General features: G+C 42.5%; 1 protein-coding gene across 19 annotated transcripts in view; it reads left to right on the top strand.

Annotated features, from left to right (window-relative positions):
* Window positions 1-1,325: 1,325 nt before the first annotated feature.
* Window positions 1,326-18,794, top strand: part of LOC310903257 (uncharacterized protein) — a 142,905-nt gene continuing 125,436 nt past the window's right edge. For 5 of the 19 annotated variants that reach the window (XR_014587382.1, XR_014587383.1, XM_083846114.1 and 2 more), the window contains exons 1-3: window positions 1,326-11,535; window positions 11,842-11,902; window positions 12,443-12,510. Coding sequence is in view for 5 of the 19 variants with exons in the window: in XM_083846114.1 (XP_083702240.1) it covers window positions 11,528-11,535; window positions 11,842-11,902; window positions 12,443-12,510 (137 nt within the window). In the remaining 14 variants the exon portion in view is untranslated. Of the gene's footprint in view, window positions 17,936-18,794 lie in introns of all 19 variants that reach the window. The other 14 variants (XR_014587390.1, XR_014587391.1, XR_014587392.1 and 11 more) reach the window with 10 other exon arrangements.

The raw sequence follows: 18,794 nt of genomic DNA, 5'->3' as shown, positions 1-18,794 counted from the left end.
GACTGAAAATGGCTGTCTGAAGCACCACCACGAGCTGCCCTGCCAACAGCCCCCCTGCACGTCTTCCTTTGTGTGGGTACAGCTGTGTGCTTCCCTTTGGGCCGGACAGAGACCGCTCACCCACACGGGCATTTTTCCCCCATTTCTTTGCATCTTGCAGTCATGGGAGCCATGAGCAGATGGCGGCATTCTGCATCTGTTTCACAAGGGGATGCCCAGAAAATCGGGTTCTGTCGATGGAGCGCAGGAAGGGCAATCCTTTTCGGTGCCATGTGTTGTGGCGGCAGCGTGGGATTTCACATGCCTCCGTCGCTTTCTGGTCTCTCCCAGGGGTGGTGGCTGTGAATTGCCTCCCCCTGCCCTGCTCCTCTTTGCTGCTCGGCGATGGCGCACGGCGATCCACAGGTGAAACTGGGTGGAAGGGGTGTGCGGCACCAGCGCTCCCACAAAGGACAGCTTCCCGCAGAGCAGGCGTCATCTGCAGCGTGCTGCTGCCTGCCCGTGTCAACCCCTCCGTGTCTGGCCACGGACCCATCGATGTGCAGGCGGGCACGGTGCCTCCCAGACAGATGGGCACCAGCACAGGCAGGCCAAGGACCGCATGTGAGCGCGAAATATGTTGGAGGCGGGCAGGATGAGCAGCCAGGAGCGTCGCAGTGTCTTTCACTCCTAACACCTTCACAAAAGTGGCGAGATCAGGTGCAGCTTAGAGGTGAGTTAACACTTAGAAGCTGAAAAGGGGAAGGCAAGGATAAGGGAGAGCTCAGGGCCAGGCAGTGGGGCTACTTGGAAGAAGAGTTTTAATGACGCCACCTCTCCTGCTTCAGCTAACGCAGAGGAGTGTGTATAGAAGAGGCCAGAACAAACGTTTGTGGTTGGTTTTGGTGATTTGCTGAGCAAAGTTATTGCAACGAGAAGAGGTGTTCACATACCTAAGCAGACATTGATAGAGGACAAGAAGGTAATTGCAACAGGAAACCCAGTGTTAAAGCTGTTGTGAGTTCACTGCTGTCAACACAAATCCACCCTCTGCAGCATTTCTCTTGTGATTCCAAATACTGAAGTATTCTGCAATTTAAAAGAAGTATTTATTAAAGAAAAAGGGTCTAGAATAAGAAAGCACAACTTACAGCCAATAGAAAAGGCCAATGGTTCCATAAAAATGTTTTTAATAAACCTACAGTACATCAACTAGAAAAAGATGATATTCAAAGAAGGAAGTCTTGCTAACTCTTTTCTCTTCAGGTTTCTCTTTCAAATGAAATTGAAGCACATATACATTGTACATATACATTGTATATGCGCTTCTCATATTTTGATCCACTGTGTTGGCAGAGAACTGATAATTATATGAAACTCATTATGTGAGTAGGATCTTTGCATTGCAGAGTGTGAATCATAAACCAGGATGCTAACTCATGCCCTGTGCTACCCGCAGTCAATGGACTGAGTCTTTTGGCATTGTTACCAGTGAAGCTCCACTGACCTTCGAGGAGCTATCCCCAAATTCACCACTGGAACTGAGAACAGAATTAGGTTCCCTGAATGTTCTCAAGCTTAAATCAAGGCAGCATTCACCCTTGGATATATATGTCATTAGTAAGGGTAGAAGTGGGGGTCATTCAGTGGGATATTCTTTCAATGGGAGATATCAAACTAATGATTTTATGTTGACCAGATGTTTTGTTACAGATGATACCAAGTCCCTCGTGCAGTATGCGTAGGGACATGGTTTGGTGGTCAATGGCTGGACGTGAACTTGGAGGTCTTTTCCAGGAGCAGTATTTCTATGGCTCTGAGTACCAGCGTGTTCCTCTGGGCTCTCCAGAGTAATGTAACCGCGGAGCCCAGCACTGCTGGCATGGCTGATCTGGAGTCCTGTGCTGCAGCGAGGGAAGTGGGCGCTTGCAGTTCTGCCAGTAAAATGCTGAGGAACCTGTTCCTGTGTGTGTCCTGGGATTTACTTCCCACAAGACAGTACAGTGTACACTAGCTGACTTATCTGTGAACCATGGAAACATTTTGAAAAGGTAAAGCAGACAGTACACTGAAGAATCATTTGTCACAAGTAATTGCAGGCAGTCAGAAAGAGCAGAGAGAGTATATGAATCATGACGTAAAAACAGTGAAGGGCAGGCATTTAGTCTGGTCCGTGGCTATAAGTGCAGTGACACAGGTTAGTCCTGGCATGATATACAAATGTTATGTGCAGAGGGACAAGTACAATGAATAAAGAATTCCCGTTTTCTCATTATCTCATGCAGCAGAGAGGTTTTTTACTTCGCACATAACTCATAACTTTTAGTAGGCAGGAGATGGCTACATTGAATTAGTGGGAACATTTTGTTTCCTGAATTTAAATATTCTCGCTGTGACAATTTATTTCCAGTGTAAAATCCTGGTAGAATGCACAGAGGCAGGGAAATTAGCCCAAGCAGTCATTGCAGCTGGCCAGAACTGGAACTGGGTACAGCAGACCCACCACCACCAAAGCACCAGATGCAGACAGGGTCTGGCTGCTAGGCTTGGTAATGCTGACAGACAATCAGACATCAGTGCAGGTTAGGTTTTGTAACTTCCTGGTCTATAAGCAGGGTAAGAACTCAAAACACAGATCATCAGCAAAAAATAATGGTAAAAAATTAGAAACAAGACAATTTTGTTTTTATAACTTTTGCTTCACACATCAGTGTTTCATTTCTGAAATACCAAAACCAATAAGTCCCATATAACATAGATAAGGAGAGAGGTAGTTTTGGATCTTGAGTGAAATCTATCATTCAGAAAAGAACAGCTGAGAAGTCATGTACAATGCTATTGCTTATGAATTTGTTATAAAGGCAGACGATAGTAGTAACTTCTGTTCTTGTGTCTGCCTCAAGAATTTATTATTTATGGGCAAACACATGCATGATACATAATAACTTTTAGTTGTTCTGTAATTCTCTTCGCTCATACATCTCAAAATGATCTGTAAATGCAGGTAGAATTACTAGCTCCATTTTAGAGGAAGAGGAATTGAGACCAGGCTGCCAGCCAGCAGTTGTCCACAAGGCATGGCTGGATGGAGGAGCCCATGGAGAACCTCAGTCTTCCATTGCAGAGATGGGCCATGGGTCTGCCAGGATGGGATACGCTGATTTCTCTTGCTCCAGTCTTGCACCAAGGTAATAGCGTGGGTTGAGACTTCTGATTCACGGTCACATTTGGACTTAGTCAAGGCAGTTGAAAAGGTTATCACCAGTATTTCTCCCCCACTAACAGCTGATGGTCAATTTTCAGCCTAAAATACTTGCATAATCATCTGAATAGCAAAAATTCACTGGGCTGTGAATGAATTAGCTTGAACAGACACAGCTTGGGGGCAGGAACCTGGTGGTGAGAGTAGTAAGGACAAATGCCATTAGTAACTCTTTAAACTGTTCCAGCATAATTCAGCAAAGCTCACAAGGGTTGCACTCTGAGTTACTGGCACCTAAAACGTAAGGACCTATGCGAAGTGTGGTACTCACATCACCCAGTGGTCAATGTGCTACTTCACACTGGCAGGCAAGAAGGCTCAGTGTCAGCAAGTTATACAAAAATACAGATTACATGCTCCATACAGCAGAAATTCCTTGCAACTAGTGTTCTCAGTACACGAAACACTGAAGGCAGCACAAAACAACTGATTATTATCTTTGGTGAAGTACTGAAGATACTGAAAGCTCTGCCTATTTTCTTGTCCAAGTATTTTCTTGTGCCACTCCATAGACTTAGCCACAGATTAGGCTGTAGATTGCATGTCTGTCTGTAACGAAGTGACAACATAGTTAACAAAGAAATGCAACCTGTCCTACCCTCCTCTTCCTCCCTAGCCTGTCAAATACTAAGCTATATTGGGTAGTGGCACTAGGAAATGAATGGCTGGGCCTGATAACACTGGTCGTAGAGAAGTCCATCAGCTTCCCCTTTTCTGCTGACAGCCAGTTGTGCCAGGGATTCATGTAGATGAGTAACAAAAGCTGAAAGTTCGCATTTTCAAGTGAAAATGGGAGGGAAAAAAGTTCCCAGGAAGTTGAAATACCATGTTTTGACACTTTCTGTGCAAAAAGTGGAAATTTCAAATGTTAAAATTACTTTTTAAATATTCAAATTCTGTATTATATTTAAATACTGTTAAGAGATAAAAAGGTCAAATTCTAAAAGGCCATGTTAGAATTATTGTTTCAATTTTGCTCTCAAACTATTTCCCACATTGTACAAATTTTCCTCCATTGAAAATTTCAGGTTTCATTTCTGATCAGAACAAAGACAAATGTTCAGACTTCAAAATCCAGTACTCAGCTCTAGCACCTGAGTCATGAGAAGCCAAATTTATCCAGTGAAAGCAATCAGGAATTTTTAGTAACCAAACCATGCCATGAACCAGCCTTTTGGGAATTCACAAAATTGATGCATCAAAACTTTTGGCTGATGGATAAAATAAAAAGTAAATACTGAGCTTTTTCAGAACAGACAGGAAAAAACAAACAAACAAACAAACAAAACCATTTTTCTCTCATGCATTTTTCTATACACTTCCATATAATGAAGCCAGAAGATTAAGAGTGGAGGATCTTTGTAGACTTTTTGTGCATGTTTGTTTTTTAAACCTAGTACAGATAAAACTGAACATCTGCTTGAATGAACCAGGGTTCCATTTTTTTCTCTTCAGATTATAGACGTCAGTTGTTACAGTTTTCACCTCCTTTCCATGTCTGGAATCAGTTGTCACCTCATCTGTCCTGTCTTCCGAAATTTGTATTTTTTCTGGCTGTGTTTGTTGTTGTATTGGGTTATTCTCTAGCTATTTCTGTATTGGCTTACTGCGGTGGGGTAAATCGGTGCCTGCAACAGAAAAGCAAAATTCTGAACTTCAGTAGAACTAAAATCTCACCCTTCTTGCTCTGGGTCTGCAGTCTCTATAACATTTTGTAACCCATTTGATTTTTTTTCTCCGCATCCGTCTCATGTTTCTCTTTTGTTAAGCAGTTGGGGTAGCCACCTTTGAAGTGAAGGATCAAGCTCAAAATCTTACTGTTTTGCAAGTGAAAAGAGAGATTTGGAATGTAGTGTCTTTTTCAGCCTTAACAGTAACATCACTGCCAGCAACTCTATAACAAGGACTGTTATACTCCCACTCCTACTTAGTGGCAGAAATTGGTCTGTTTTATGTTCCTGCTCAGACATTTCCATTCATCTCTGCCTTGCTTTTAATGGCCCAATCTGTACCACTCTCGTTAGTCAGTGTTTACATTCATGGTCCATTTGGGTGGAACGATTTCTCACCTGAGGATTGCACAGCCATCGCTCCGTTTAGGTTTTGTGCACTGATTTTATTTTATGCTGAATCTGGCTATGGGTGGCCTCGTGTTTTGCAGTATCAGTATGTCTGAGTTGAGTGCTGTTGTGACAAACACCGGCTTGGCTGGCATGCAACAAATGGTATAGGCAGATCCCGTATCACAGCCCTGTTATTATACCCTGCTGTGAAAGGGTCCCTGTTGCTGGTCTGGTGCTAGACACAGAACGGTGTACTTTTCCCTCCAGGACTTCTCTTGGAGGAGCTCTGTGGATGGAAACACTGCAAGAACCCCAGTGAATGTAACAGTTGAGCAACTGAAACCATTTTGTTTAAGTCAAAACCTCTGTAAACAGCTGTTAATTTGAAGTGACTTGTTTTTGGTTTTGGTTTTGTTTTGTTTTTTGCTGTTTTTGTTTTTGTTTTGTTGGCTTTTTTTTCTGTAATTGGGATGTTTCTTTTGTTGCAGTTGGTTTAAATTATGCATCTCAGCTGCTGATTTGATTTAAATTTAACATGAGTTATTATAAGATAATTAGATACCAAAGTGTTATTAAGAATGCTTTTAAAATTTAACAGTGATACTTACTACACATCGATATACATATTTTTAATAATCAATTGGCCTCCAATCACAAAATTTTCTCATGAAACTTACGTTAAATCTTACTCAGATATAATTTTAACTGAACCAAACAGATACTCAAATACCTGTTGCTGTAAACCAGCAATTTGTCTTGCCTAGCCCCATCGTACAGGAGTAGTGGTACACAGCGTTCGGAGTACTACAGCAGCCGGGTAGGACCTCAGATGAGCACTGCTGGGCAGGTGTGAAGCAGTTTAAAGGTGGAAGAAGTGGGCAAAGTTAAGGAGAGAGATAACAGATGGAAACTGCTGGTGAAGCTACCTTTGCTTTTATGCTGCTGGCATTTTTCTAGTCATGGCTGAAGGTGGGCGTTGAATAGCGTTGGCATTTGGTGGTAATGCAAACTGGAGACCGTTGTACTGTGTGCCATATTTTATAACAAGCTTGTAACTGGGGAGGAAACGAGAGGAGAGCTAAGACCTGACTTTATTTACTAAGGGCATGAGGGTCAGAGGTTGTAACTCCTGTTAGACATCTGTGATGAAATGACATAGGTGTCTGCTCCTCTCCCTGTTTGGCATATGCAGGGATAGGCAGAGGAAACTGGTCTGTGTGGTAAAGATAGCTCGCCTTGAGATGTGTGTTGGATGGGATGGGAAGAGAGAACCCCCAAAAGTGGCTGTTCACTTGGATGAAGGGAAGACCCACCTGAATTTCTGTGGGTTGGCGTGCAGTCAGCCAAGTAAGATCAAGTCTAGCCGGGCTGACCCTCTGCTGCCTGACTGCTGCCCCCTTGCAGTGTGCTGCCCAGGAGACCCAGTAACTGGATTAATTCAGTTCGTCTTCACTCCACCCTGTTTCTTCTTATTCCTCATTCTGAAGGCTCTTGACGTACAGGAACATTTGGGGAAAAATTCAGGAGCAGTTCCAGACGCCTGCTGTGCTGTGGGAGAGCAGCCTCCTCCCGCCGGGAGCTGTACCTCACGGATGGGGTTTGGACTCACAGGCCTGTTGGGCCTAGGCGTGTGTAACAACTACGTGTGCTGGCAACTACGAGTAGAAGCCAACCTCGTGTAGTGCCTGTCAGTATCTCAGCAAGCTCAACATTTTCCAGGCAATGCAGAGGATGCTGGTGCTTGGTTGGTCCTGATTTAAGTGTTTCACCCCACACATTTTTTACACAAAAGCCTTCGGTTTTCTTTAATGGGATGTTTATACCTTTTATTCCTGGCAGTAGAATATCACAGGTAAGTGGGAACTTCTCCTATGCTTTTTCTGCAGTGCAGGACTGTATGCCCTTCCTAGCATTGCCGAATTCCCAATGTGAATGGGATTTCAGTACACTACTGGGGAAGTTGTCCACCGTTTAATTAGCTGGTCAGAAGTGAAAAGAGAAAAAGCCTGGAGTGCTGCATTTAGTTTTTGCTTCCATCTTGGCTCCTAGAGCAGCCATGAGCATGTTGTGTGCCACCTTTTCCTATCAGAAGCTGCCTCTGGCCAACTGATCCTCGTGTGTGTGGGCACAAGGCAGCTCGCAGCCTTGCTCCGACATCCTCCAGCTGAACTCAAGCTTTGCCTGAAGACCTTCTGTGCGAGCTGGGCACCTTTATTTTTATGCTGTTGGCTCCTGGCACAACTGGGGAAAACATGTACTTTGCATTTCAGTTGCCCATTTGGTGAATTTTGTGGGCAGACAGTGTGTTACTGCATATATATTCAACTCTTTCTATGCTTAGGTCTCTGCTCAGCCATGTCCTCTAAGTGGCTATATAGTGCTGATAAATAATACCAAAAGGGACTAAGGGCCAGACCCAGTTCTGGCTTTTTTCCTATGTTGTCAGTCTGGAGGCAGCTGTGCTATTACCTTTTTCATGGCTTTGTTCTTTTCTAGTGAAATTATAAGGTGAAACTGCAGTAGATTTATTGATGTTTAATTTCTGGAAGTGATCTAGCATCTAGTAAAGTAAAAGGCAAAGTCCCACGAAGGGGAGCAAACCAAGCTCAGAGTTGTCGTTGATCTACTTCTCTGAGATTTGGTATTATTATTTTTGATGAAGGGTCTGGATACCAAACGTAAGCTTGTAAACTGTCTGTAGCTCCAAATGTGAAGTCCACGAACAAATTCGGACTGCGTTTAGTTAAGAACTTGGAGAACAGGCCCCAGTTATTACCAAGCTGTTGCCATGTTTGTGAGAGGCCGCAAGGTACAGTGCAGAGTTTCTCAGCCATCAAAAGGGTCACAAAAGACAATCAAGGAGGTCTGAAAATGGAAAATGTTATTACTATTTGAGGCCAAAACTCTTCTTAGCCTTCTATTCTCTCATCCTTCATGCTTAAGTATTCCCTGTCAGCTTCGTAAAACACATGCGTGAGTACATTACATTGACTTACTGTTGTTACCCTTGGTACAGGGGTAGTATCTTACTGTTATCTCTGTAGTAATGTTTTTATGTAGCATAAACCTCACCAAGGCAGGATAGGTGAGAATGATTAATCATGTGTGGTTGTCCCTCTGCTACTAACTTAGCCTTGCAGCCAGTGACAGTACTTGCGTTAGTATCTTGTGGGGTAGGCTCAAGGCTTTGTTACATTTCGAAGAATCACTGGATCTGAATTTGTATGAACTTGAATAAGTCATCTCAGGGTCTGAGGGCTCCCACAAACGCGACTGATCTGGGTTATGATGGCTGCTTCCTCTGCAGGTTATCAGCCTTCAGGTATGACAGCACAACCGCTTGGGTAATGAGTCATTAACCCGGCTCAGTCAGAAGTGATCCTGTACTAAAGCTCTGTAAGCTAAGCCAAATCATTTGACAGATCTGGACTAACTAGTGGCTACTTGAAGAGGTACATTGGCTGCTCTAAGGAGGAGAACATCTGCAGTGGGTGCTGTGGAGTAGGGAAGTGGGGAGCTGCTATTCTCTAACCTAGACCAGCTACTGCATCCTGGTGTCGTGGTAAGTTACCCTACAGCTGGCATCCTCATTCTTTCCTTCTGTACCGCGCAAAGAAAACAAGCTGGTCTCAGGATGTAGCCGGGACTGGCTGGTCAGTATTTATACTGCTTGCACATCGCTGCCTGAAGGCTATATTTATTCCAAACCAAATGCCAGGCTGTTCTTGAAGTGAAGGGGTAGCTCACGTCCTGTAAGATGCACTGTCAGGCACTACGAAGAGGGAGTATTAGAGGCAACAAACACTTTGTTGTCTCTAAAACTGGGAGGATCATTGGACTGCAGCAGGGCAAATTTGGAAGGTTTTAGCCTGTTTTACAAATGAATTTGCACATGACAAATGGTGACATTTAGAAACCATTGCAGAGGGCCCTAAAATAAAGAGAATGGAGGTTGAAAATACGAAGACCAGTCTGGAAGGAGATCAGGAGGAAAGATATTAATAGCAAACCCCTCCCTGAAATGCAGAGAAGTAATAAAAGAACTCCAATAACATTCCTATTATTATTTTTTTTTCCTGTGACCCTTCTCAGAACATTTCATTTAGTTCTGCTGCTTTACTAAACATCGTTGTCACTCGGCTGGATTGTGCATGACTGCAGGAAAAAGGGCAAAGCTCTCTAGAGCAAAGCCTCACAGCTCAAGGTGAAATCCCTCTGCTTTCAGAGGGGTGCCTTTGGGGCACACCCAGCAAGACCTTTGCAAGGTTTTGTATCGAAAGCCAGTGCAGGTGTAGCACATTTCCTCCACGGCCCTCCAAGACCATAAATATGGAGGCTAATCAGTGCTTAGGCAGCAGGCTCCAAAGCAAGGAACAGAGGATGGTTCTGTTTTGAAAAGATTATTATGTTGATCAATGATTTCACCCTGTGCATTTGGCATAAGTGTGTGGCCTTGAATAAATGCATCAGCTGGCTGTGCAGTACACAAGAAGCAAGTCTTAAGAGAAATGAACTGGATTCTCTACCTCCTTCTGCACCTTTAAGAGGAGAATTGTCTAACTAATCATTATGAAGACCATCAGTTTTATAAACATACCTATATGTGTTCATATATATACACGAGTATATTTGTATATAAGTACACGTACATATACACGTAAAACCCTAATGGTAGCTGGCAGCAGAATTCTTTAATTAGGAAGCAAAGGAGGACCGGTCATAAAGAATGCACAAGAAGATGAAACTCCATCTTACCTTCATAAGCAGAATTTGTGGATGTTACTTTTTTTTAATATTAGCTTTTGATTCGAGCGACGCCAATATCATCCAGTTAGCATCCAGTAAACATTATTAAACATTAAACTTCTCAGGAGGGAATCACAAAAATTGCATTGAATTCTAGACATTGTAAATAGTTATTCAGTATAATAATAATTTATTTATGTATTTATTTATTCATTTTACTAAAGCAAAAGCATTTCAGATATAGCTGAAAATCTCTGTGATCATGACTGGAGAAATGGATGTTACTGACCCAGGGGTAGTAGTCTTCCTTTCTGCAACTACAGTGTCCTAATATCCCATGGTACTACAAACAAATGCTGTACAGGTAGCATGTGTTAGCTTGAAATGTAAACTCAAGGTCTTGAAAACCTGGGGGAATTAAATATCTTTTGATTTTGTTTTAGATAGCCCTTGCATCTTGGCTATAGCTGGATTATTCCATTCACTCTTCCTGCATTCTTTTTGAGGTCTCTGAAATACATTTTTCACTTTCCCTCCTGAACCACTGCTGTGGTATCACAGTATGCTGCTAAATAGCTGATTCCTGCTACTCCATATGTGGCTGTATTTCTGAGGAATCCCAGATAAATTTTCAAATAGAAAATGTGCATAATGTCAAATTATCATTGTTATTACCTCTGGAGATTCCAGTAACACTATTGTAAACCATCAATAATATGCCTGGGATTCTTTAAGGTATAAAATAAATCATTTTGCAAAGGGAAGTCACTCTTTGGCATATGAACTGGCTTTCGAGAGAGGACCATATGCCACAGTCTTGCTGTTCCCAAGTGAATCCTTTTTCCCTTGAGATTTGAGTGTGGCTTAAATGGCAATTCTCTGTAGTTTCCAAGACCTATAACAATTTCTTCTCCCATTTTAACAACTCTAATAAATCATAATCTGTGTGGGGAGCCTTATAGCTATGGGGTTTGTGAGCACCCCAAAACTTTCTTCACTGCTGGTTAGCACAGATGGGAAGAGAAGCAATCCAGAGCATGTCAAGAATCTCTGCCTCCCTGCATGGATAAGCTTAATAAGGCAAACTCGTTGTTGAGAGAAAGCACTGAACTGCTTCCAGAAACAATTAGGAAATACAGCAAACAAATAAGCCTTAGTGATTTGAATGGCTGAGGTGATCCACCTAATTGATATGGTAATAAGCACGTTTTGCTTAGTTACAGACTTGCTATTGTCTCACTGATCTGGAGCAAAAGCTTTCAGAGAGTCGAGTCACTGCCATTCAGTCATTTTAGGAAGTGTTCAAGTGGATGTGCATAAGTACATTAGGACTGCTGGAAGAGGTGGGCCAGCTTTATTAAAATAGAGTGCTAAAGAGTTTGGATGCCCAACTGGAACAGTCCTAAAGGAGCCTGATTTTTTTCCATAAAATCCCAAGTTTTTATCTTCTGAAAAGTAGAAAATGTAAAGGTGCCTGATGATACTGTGAGTGCATCTTGAAAATCTTGGCTGTGTGATTTGGCTGTTAGCTAATGTTCATGTGGAACTTTTTAGCTTTCTCTAAAAGTTTTCTGAGCTCTTTATGGGTTACTGCTGTATGTGGTGTGATCAGTGCCTCAGGCAGGAAAGAGAAATTTGGAGTCATCTTTGCATTGTGATAATACTAAATAGAAGCCACCTTGGCTGCATGTTTTGTTATTAGCTCCTACCTGCAGTTTTATATGAGATAATCTGATGAATTTATGCAGCTCATTCTTCTTAACAATGAATTGTGTTAATATATATATACAGCAAGGAAAAAGCAAGTGGGAGTTGCATTGTTGGGCCAACAGACTGCACTGCTGCCAACTCTGTGAGTATTGCTTGAGTAACCAGAGACCTAAAATGATATTACACAGCCTTAATTCAAGATTAATCTACTTTAAGGAAACAAGCCACTTGATTTTTTTATTACAGCCAAAATATCAGCCAACCCTACATTAAAAGGATATTAAGGGCCATGCAGTCAGAAGGTCCTGCAGAAAAAAATGGCAGGCAATTATGCTACTAAATGCTGTGCTGTAACATAAAAGGGAGCTAAATTAGAGTTATGTGGAGTAAACTTAATTCTGATGTTCCTGAATGGGAGTGCTGGTGTTTGTTGTTTTAATGTTGGTTTTATTTGTGTGATTTCCTCGGCTGTTAAATAGACAAACATGGTCTGACTGGGAAAATCTGGTATGAAACATCAGATAGCTACGGCTTCAGATTGCCTGAAGAGCTAGTATCTTTAGATTCACTACAGTGACTTGGCTTTTGAGTTGATGGATTGATTAATAACAGAAAGTGTCATCTTGATGTGTGAACCAGCACAATACTGGAATGAGACATACTTTACCACTGGATTTCACAGATGCTTGCTGAGAGTGGAGGAATTTTGACATGCAAGAAGCCTGGGTTTCCCTCACGTCTCAAGATACGGTCAGTCTTTTCACCTGACTCTCATTTCAATCCCTTCCGCTCCTCTACTTTCTGTTTTCTTCTTGGATTAGTCCTGCCTCTCCCACACACTTCTTGCTTCTTACACATCATCCCCTCCTTATTCGCTCTGCTTTCTCCCAGCTTCTTGTTCATGGCAAACATTTTCTAATTTAATCTTGGTTTATCTCTTAATCACAGCTAACAAAGTTCTTCATCTAGTATCAGTCCCCCCTAATTTCCCACCTGCTTGTTTCTGCCAGTCCTGCGTTCCTTGTTCCACTTCTTCTTCCAGCTGTTAGGCCGAGATTTTCACCAGCTTTCTGTGTCCTGGTCTACACCAGCTGGTGGTGTCTCTTTCTGCAGGGTGATTCCTGGGTGTCTCACTTCCTTTTGCTGCCTGAGTGCTAGGATTGAAATAGCTGATGGCAGCAGAAGGAGAGAGAGAATCTTCTCTGTGCTGACTTCATGAGGCTGGATTTCAAGTCGTATCTACAGTGAAATGCTTCCGTCTAGAGGATATGTTTTTATTTCTGTGTTTTAGTCTTGGCCTAATGTCAAACACGTAATGGTTCTGAAGCCTAAACAGATTTTAGGAGAGGATGAAAACCTGACAGTGTGAGCTGCTGCCGGGGAGAAGACTGGGGTGGGATGTCTCCTCTGGCACACAGCTGTAATCTGGGCGCTAACCAGGAGGGGGGGGTGTTCTATGTGCTCCGTGCAGGACGGTGCAGGTACAGCTGCTCGGCCAGCTGCTGCTTTTCGGTGAGAAACTGGGGAGAAAGCGGACCGGAGAGCTGACAGATAAAGGGGAGTCAAGAAGATCCCCAGTCTGTTGACATCTCTTTTTTTTTTTTTTTCAGCTTCTGGCTTCAAACTTGGGACTGGTGGGCAATGAATAATTAAGTAATTCTGTAGCTTTGCAAAAGTGTCTGTAAAAAGGACACCGTCTGAGACATGTATTAATCAACAGGGTCAGAAATACTAGGATTGCCCAAGGCTTGAGGGTTTCTGTCACCATTGCAATGTCTGACACAGTGCTGAGCACATTTGCAGAGCCACATCGTAGTCATGGTTTGAGTTGGTGAGGAACCTACCTCGTGTTGGACTCCCTTTCCCCAACCCAGAACTGCACCCTTCATGCTGTCTGTCAGCCTTGTCACATTCAGGAGCATCCTGGATCAAACTTGAGCAACCTCCTGGGACAGCCCTGAACCAGCCTGAGCTCAGGGAGCAGGGTCTGCCCCCTGTGGGCTGCGTTAACCACCCCGGAGGGTGGCAGCAGATTTCAGGGCCAGCCTGATGCTGGGCGTGCTGGGGAGGCAGGCTGCCCTGTGAAGCTTAGATCCTGCCCTCGAGTGATGATAAAATATGCACGAGGCTGCTTCTGTGAAGCATGGGGAGTCCAAGAGTGCAGCCAATGTGGGCAGTGTGACCGAACCATTTGCAACTGGAGCCAGAATGCCAAGTACCCTGCTGGTCCCAGTGCTTCCTTAACAATCAAATGCGTTAAGGACAAACATAATCCAATTACAAAGCAGAGAACCCATGGTAACAGTTCAGTAGCACATGGGATGAAAAAATAATGTAGCTAAAAAGTCATAAAAATGAATACTATTTGATTAGATCCAAACCAGTGGTATCAACTGATTTTGCTCATTTAACCTGTCTCCTGCTCGCAGTACAGCCGTCATTTAGCTGCAGGGTGGATGTGTTCATACCGAACTATTAATCTGTTTCAAAATGCCATAACATTTCCATGAAGAACTTCCTAATTTTTTTTTTTCAGAAATTAAATGTCTGTTTAAAGTTCATTCCCTCCTGCTGCAACTAATTGAAATGAGATTTGGTTTATCTTTATGACATGAAAATGAGATTGAGTTTCATAATAATAACAATAATGATAACTCTATAGATTTTAGGACTAGTAGTTAATAATTATAGTAATATGTGGAGATTAGAGAAGAGTAATGCAGCATAAACAGACCATTGTTATTTGCTGAGATGTGGGATTGGCTAGCAAGCAGTTAATACCAATTTTCTTATTTTTTATCTATTTTCTGTTCTCATTGAATTTTAGCCAAGAGTACTAATTAATTTTGCTCCAGTGTATGATAGTTTAAGGAAGCTTTTTTGAACTATTGAACAATTTAATGCATAAAGAAATGGATTTTACGAAGGGCAAATTCTTAAAAAGCAAAAAGCTAGGGAATATAAACATTCATCAGCCATCTATCCTCCCCACCTCCCCTGGGGGTGTATGATCAGGAGTTGGCCCTGGGGGTGGCCGTAGCAGTTTCAGCTGCAGTCTGAAGGTGAACCTGAAGGTCTTTCGTGCTGAGCACTGAAGTCACAAGGAATGCTGCTGAGGGATGGAAAGGGCCCGGGCTTTGCCCAATGTGTTGCACGCCAGAACAAAAGTCCTGGGGGTACTTCCCAGTTCTGTTTGAGGATGGGATTTGGGTCCAAACTGTTTTAGCTCAGCTAGTGCCCAAGCCTGTACAAAGCACTAGTGGAATGAGCTCTGCTGAGAAGTGCTGTGAGACTGGCTGTTGTGCCAAAGCCCTAGGTCAGAAGAGAGCAGCTTTTTTTTGGAAATGCTGACTGTGTATGTCTGTAGATACGTATATGCATATAAGCTACATAAATATATTCTAATAATTACTAGAAAATGTGCTTGTCATCTTTTGAACAGCCCTAGGAGTTGTGTAATGGTTATAAGTTTGGATATTTTGAAGGTTGTGCTGCTTATTGAAAGGATAAGGATTTGAGGCATCAAAGAGGTAACACACCCTGCAAAATGGAAGGGTATATTCCAAAGGAGATCTGCACGTCCATTTTCTCTCCTGGCAGCTTTCGTTTTCTGTTTTATCTTCTTTGGTTGCTTTTATCCACTGAAGCTGAGTCATACAGCACTTCACGTGCAGAAAAATATTGTATTTTTTCCGTGCCTCTGATTGTATTGCCTTTAACCATGCTGAGCTTTACCTTCTAATATAAATGACTAGTGTTTGCAGTGGGGTTTGGGGGAAGTAAGGCATTGTTTAACGTAAGTCAACAAGAATGTATTCCTTAGTGCTTTGAATTTCAATGCCTTCTTTCTTATGGTAGGAGTCAAAGAGAAGAAATATACAGCATGCACTCAATGGGGAGCCGGATCCTGGGCTGGGTTTGCAATACAACAGTGCGCTGCCACGTGCTGACCGGTGAGATGGGCAGGAGAGGTGGTGAGGAGCCAGCAAACAGCCCCTGGAGGAGAGGACAGTGATTTATATTAGCCTGTAGAAGAGATGGGAGGAGATCTGGGCAGCAGATTCGAGACTCCTGACACTTTTCCCTATGAAATTCAGGTTTCTCAACCAAAACAGGAGAAAAAAAAGATATCATCTTATGGATCTCCATCCATGGTGGGTACAGATCGAAACAGTGATTGTAGTAGCTTGGACTGAGGACCTTTTTACCTTGGGGACGTACACCAGCCCCTCTGTGTGCCTTGGGGGAAAGCAGAGGCTGAGGATTTGATCAGGGTGGGAAGCTGGCCATGTGGTGAGGGCTTGCTGGTGTGGGGAGGAAGGGAGTTGTTATTGGAAGTAGTATCTCCAAGGGGGACTCAGCTGAGACCTTTGGGGAGGGGATGGAAGGAATTAGTTGACACAAAGGACAATTGGCTGTAATGGCTCTTTCAGATCGTTATGTTTTATTGTGTAAATGTATGTTTATAGGCTTTTTTAAAATGCAGATTAAACACCTAGCACTGTATTTAGATACTGGGAAGAAAGCATGTCATTGACTCAACAAATCCCTGCCCCTGCTTTTAAGCTGATATGTTCCCGTATGCTAAAATGTGTTTGGGTGATTGGGTGGTTAAATATGTGTATTGCATAACCAAAGTAGTCGCTGCTGCTGCTGGCAAAGCTAAGGCATCGGAAGAGAGACACTCTTAAACAGCATCTCTGAAGTGTCTTGGAGGATACAGACCTAAAGATTGCCCTTATTGCTGTGCAGATGGCTAGAAGATGGAAACAAACGCACTTCGTTTGAGTTGGAAGCCAAAATACGGTTTAATTGTATGGCAGATTCAGTGAGGGAAAACATCAGCCTCTGTTTTTTTTTGTAACACCTGACGGTGAGCTTATAGTATGGACAGGTTGGCTTGAATCATCTCTCATGATGGTGCAAATTAGAAGAAACTCCACTGAAGTGGTGGGAAGGACGGACACTTCACACCGGTGTCAGTGGGGGGGAAAGCAGGCCTGCACTTCGCCAAATACTGCCCTTAAAGACACGAATTAGGTAAGACCTGAAGAGTCAACACAGACTTTCAAGTGAGGAAATACATTTTCTTTGGCATGTACTTAGTTTCTTAATCACAAAGACGGTTCGAGCCCTCCTGCTGCGGTGCGCTGAAGAATGTCCAAATATTCCTTGGGAGACCCGCAGTTTAAAACGTATTTTGAAACCTCTGAATGGTCAGGATGGCTTCTGCGGGAGCAGGCGAGGAGCACCCTGTCCCTTCAGAGCAGCCGTGCCAGCCCTCTCTCTTGAACCCACGTCTCTCACATGAGGCAAGAGCACAATCAATAGGCCACAAGGGCAGCCCCAGAATAAATTTTCAAAGACATGTTCTTAACTGTCTTCACAAAAGGAGATATAATGACAGTGCTGACATGGAATGACACTGAAGGACTTCTGTAATAGCGCTGGTCAATTTTTTTTCTGCGTTTAAAAGAAAATTAGGTTTTCTGCTATGAATATTTTTCATGACAGGTGCCCACTTTCCTCTAAGCATGACAGTGTCTTGTTAAAAACAACACTTCAAAACTGATGTATTTAATTTGAAAATGAACGTTTTTCAATTTTTATTTATTTATTTTTATTACCTGACAAGAAGTAGGAATTTTCCCAGGAATACACTGATGTAGATAGAAAAAAATACATAATTTTCTAAGGAACCAAACTACTGTTTCCTGTTTCCCTCTAACTTGTATTTACACCTGTAGACAACTACTTAGATCATGAGCATCAGAGAGATTTTTTAATTGTACCACATTTTAGTGAATCTGTGTATTAATTATATATTTTCTATATTTTTATTTATGTATATTTTTATAAATGTTTTTACATTTTTATTTATATATTTTTTCCCTTATGAGCACATATGGGAATTTTTAAGACACTGTTAGGGAAAATGACAGAATCAAACCCTAAAATTTAAAATGCTTCAAAAACTAAAATTCAAAATGCTAATTAACATTCTGTCAAGAAACGTGGCAAATTAGCTCACTCTGAGCTCAGGTCTCGGGGGGGTGCCCTGGTGCTCACTGTAACTCGTTAACTCTTAGGGTGTCAGCGACTGTAGCACACTCGTGTCCTGTATGACAGAGGCAAGAGCAGAATCCAGAGGGAGAGCAGTTACGTCCCCACTGATGTAAGCATGCATTTGGTTTTTTTAGCAGCTGCTGCTGGTATATCTGGGAATGGGTGGCATCTCCGCTCATTGCAAAGGAGCTGTGGGTGAGGACTTGGGGGACACAACAATGTGTGGTGTCACTTGGGGCTCTGTGTTTCTTGGCTTGCACCATCCTGAGCTGCTCTTGCTGTGGTTGCATAGCTAACTATTCCTGGTATCTTCTGAAGAGAAAAGTGTTGTAAGAAACAAACCTAACCGTAAGAATCATAGCTGTGTGCACCTCCTAGGTGGTTCGGGCATGTGTTGGTTTGTCTACAGCACGTTTGGTATTGACAGAAATACTTGTTGAAACGCACTGGACTGAAACTACACGGTAAATCTTTCAAATAATGTTGAAACACAGAAAATGTTAATCTTCATTATCCAAGGAGCCTGACTTGTTCTTGTGGCATGGTTTCTTCTATCACGTTTTTAATAGATTTAGACATGTTAAAGCTGTAGGAGCTTACATAAAGAAAGAAATCTCTTTAATGGCATTGTGAATGCTCACCCAGTAAACCAGTACATATTTAATAAGCCTTTGAGCAACATTCCCTGGAATCACATCGAATTTCCTAAAGGACAAAATCTCATTGCACTATTAACTTTTTATTGTTGAGGTCTCCGTATTTACTGAGATAAACATGTTGTTTCTTTTAGCACAAAAACATTTTGAATGTTTTTAAAGGATGATGCTTCAGATATTCCACCAGATTTTCATTTGTCCTGTTACATCTCAAAGAAAAGGAGGCCTTTGTTTTTCTTGCTGAACTGAGTGCAAGTAGAAGGATTCTTTGATTGCTTACACCTACCTCAGAAGGCATTGTGGCATCGGTTA

This window comes from Anser anser (assembly GCF_964211835.1).
Source record: "Anser anser genome assembly, chromosome: 8".
NCBI classification, from domain to species: Eukaryota; Metazoa; Chordata; class Aves; order Anseriformes; family Anatidae; genus Anser; species Anser anser.
This window is presented reverse-complemented; position numbering and strand designations above follow the sequence as displayed.